At 35.7% G+C, this 2,760-nt stretch overlaps 1 protein-coding gene across 1 annotated transcript; it reads right to left on the bottom strand.

Moving 5' to 3' along the window:
- Positions 1–248: 248 nt before the first annotated feature.
- FSHB (follicle stimulating hormone subunit beta) lies at positions 249–2,323 on the bottom strand. Its single transcript, XM_006907994.1, has 2 exons — positions 2,136–2,323; positions 249–562 (listed from the first exon to the last, which is right to left on the bottom strand). The coding sequence occupies exons 1-2, from the start codon at positions 2,292–2,294 to the stop codon at positions 332–334; spliced, it is 390 nt and encodes a 129-aa protein (XP_006908056.1). The 5' UTR covers positions 2,295–2,323; the 3' UTR covers positions 249–331.
- Positions 2,324–2,760: the final 437 nt, after the last annotated feature.

The raw sequence follows: 2,760 nt of genomic DNA, 5'->3' as shown, positions 1-2,760 counted from the left end.
TCCCCATCTCTAAGAGTGAGGGGTTGCCTAAGAGGATTGCTGAGGATATTAAACAAGAAAGCGCCCATGTGTCTATAAGTTAAGTAAGACTGAATAAAACTTATGAAATCAGACCTAGGATACAGGGTTGAGTGGTGACAGGCTCCCAACCCCAGCACTCTCAATTCCTGCACCCTTACACTCCCTCTCTGCCCGGAGAGCTGGGATCAGTGGGCTCTGACAATCCCCTAGCCCACAGTGGCTTATGACCTGGGCATGTTGTACACACACAACATTTGGATATCTTGGTCCTTCAGGACAAGGGCAGGCAGTCTAAAGTATCCACAGCTCCTTATTCTTTCATTTCACTGAAGGAGCAGTAGCTGGGACCCAGGCCTCGCACTGTGCAGTCAGTGTTGTCGCTGTCACACTTGCCACAGTGACATTCGGTGGCCACTGGGTATGCATACAGGGAGTTTGCATGGTGAGCGCAGCCAGGCACTTTGACAGTCTCATATACCAGCTCTTTGAAGGTACATGTTTTTTGGATATTGGGCCTGGCTGGATCCTTGTACACCAGATCCTGAGGAGTTTAAAAAGGAGAAAGTTAGGTCACAGTATTCTGGAAGTTTCTATTTAGTGTAATCAAAATGAGACAGGAATTTAATATGGCTTACTCTACCATTTAGCCATTAAAGCTTACTTATGGCATTCCTAGCCTAGGAAACATGATCTCACAAATGACCTATATACTATACTATGTTTCCTGGAAATCTTGCAAAAAATGTTACTCTTTTTTCTACTCTTTATGTCAATATCAAAATATTCACTTTTTCCTCAAACTGTAGAGAAACTGAATTTCAATATATAAAAATGATAAAATATGGAAATATGAAAAAAAGTTGACTTTTTGCATTCAGTAGAAAGCTATGTTAATAAGAACTTAAACCATAAAATGCTGAAGTTTAATTTCTCAGAAAACATTTTAAAATACATTGTCCCTGTATGTTTATAGGTCAAAAAAGACAAAATATGAAATGTTATTGCTTAGCTTAACGTAACTATGAAGACCCATGTAAGATTTTAAATATTCTGCTATCTTGTAGACATTTTTCTCCCTTAAATGCTATATATTTTGCAATGTTCTCAGTTTCAAAGGATACATAGTTTGCACATAAGAACTTTTAATCCAGGCAGAAAAGGTATGTTCCAACAATTTCTACTAAAAAAATTATTTGCACTGAAATTGGTACTGCTGTTTAATTTATTTCAACATCATGCTACCAAGTCTGTATCCTAAGAGGATATGTTAAATTGTGTAATAAGAGGTTGATCAAAGTCCTTTACCACCCAATAAAGTTTATTTCATTAAAGAGTTGCTATTTTCAATTTCAGTTGATAGAATATAACTCTGCATAGAAAAACCAGGTACTATATTGAACAAAAATTTTAAAAAAGCAGAAAATGCCTCTTTATTTGGATTAACGCAAAGAAACTGCTTGAATTCAAACTGGTGGTTTTATGCCTCTGTACCTTGCTTTTCTCAACAGTATAAAGAGGTGAGTGGGTTTGCAGATTCGTTTGGGTTCTAACAGTTTACAAGGATTTATTGTGTTCTCAGGCTGCTTGTTGGCATTTGTTTTCAGGCACGGCAGTAAGACAGTTTTATAATATGGCTGTTTGTGTTTTTATGTGGTTTGGAAACATATTTTGGTACTATCTCTATAAGAGATATGGCTTCAATTACATAGAAATAGAAATATGGAGAATACATAGAAATACATCTACATAGAAATTGGCTTTGGGTGGATATTGTAGATCTTCTGTTACTAAACATATGCATATTTACATGTTTATCTCTCTATATGTAAAATCTAGTAGCATAGAACTCATTTTTTTTGGAAAGGCAGAGTTGGCATATTATCAAATTGATATATCAAATCTGAGGCTTCTCTAAATTTACCCTAAAGAAATCCAATTCTAAATGTCTAACTGATACCATGGTAATTAACCCCAATTATAACACAAGACAGTATTGACTGAGGGACTCATGGCTATTGCTTGGGAATTTTAACATATTAATAATGGTTAATGAAAATTCATGAAGCTTGCCTCATAGAGACCCTCAACACCCTCACTTGCAGCAAAGTTCCTACCCGGGTATAGCAGTAGCCCGCACACCAAGTGGTGTTGATGCTGATGCAGAAGCGACATTCTTCTCTTTCCACTGTGATGGTGATGTTGGTCAGCTCACAGCTGTTGCAGCAGATTGCTTTCCAGAAACAGAAAAGGAAGCACAACTGGACTGACTTCATTCTGAACTAGGAAACAAACAATTAAGACCCATGAGAAACCAAAAAACAAAAGGATTATAGCCATTATGTAAGTCGTCCAAACCAAAATGAATGGGTCTACCCATCTGCCCCAGTCACATTTTGTTCCAGCAATTATTTTCCTTTCTTCTTCTTCTATTTTTAGGTTCTTGAACAAATATTTCTTCTTATCCTCCTCCTCTTTCTTTTTTTTTTTTTTTTTTGGTCAAAGTAGAAATATATTATAGGTCAAACCTCCAATATAATGATTTAAGAAGAACAGTATTTAAAGATTAGAGTATTACTGTTGATTGTCTTAAAGTGATTACTCTGAAGCAAGTCATTGTGATCATATTTGTCCCTTCGTTACAATTTTAAAGACTATTTTTGTTTAAAAAGAAAAAGAAATTCTACACTATGAAATTAGCTCATCATATTTAGCATCTCATGAATATTTTCATTTGTTTTT

The sequence above is a fragment of the Pteropus alecto genome, unplaced genomic scaffold (assembly GCF_000325575.1).
Source record: "Pteropus alecto unplaced genomic scaffold, ASM32557v1 scaffold71, whole genome shotgun sequence".
Classification (NCBI taxonomy): Eukaryota; Metazoa; Chordata; class Mammalia; order Chiroptera; family Pteropodidae; genus Pteropus; species Pteropus alecto.
The sequence above is the reverse complement of the archived record's forward strand: the minus strand, read 5'-3'. Positions and strand labels throughout refer to the sequence as shown.

What these genes read in the sequence shown, in the direction of transcription:
- FSHB (XM_006907994.1), bottom strand. Translation starts at nt 2,294, where the DNA reads ATGAAGTCAGTCCAGTTGTGCTTCCTTTTCTGTTTCTGGAAAGCAATC. An exon ending in CGGGCTACTGCTATACCCGG is followed by an intron (nt 563 to 2,135) that starts GTAGGAACTTTG and finishes TAAACTCCTCAG; the next exon opens with GATCTGGTGTACAAGGATCC.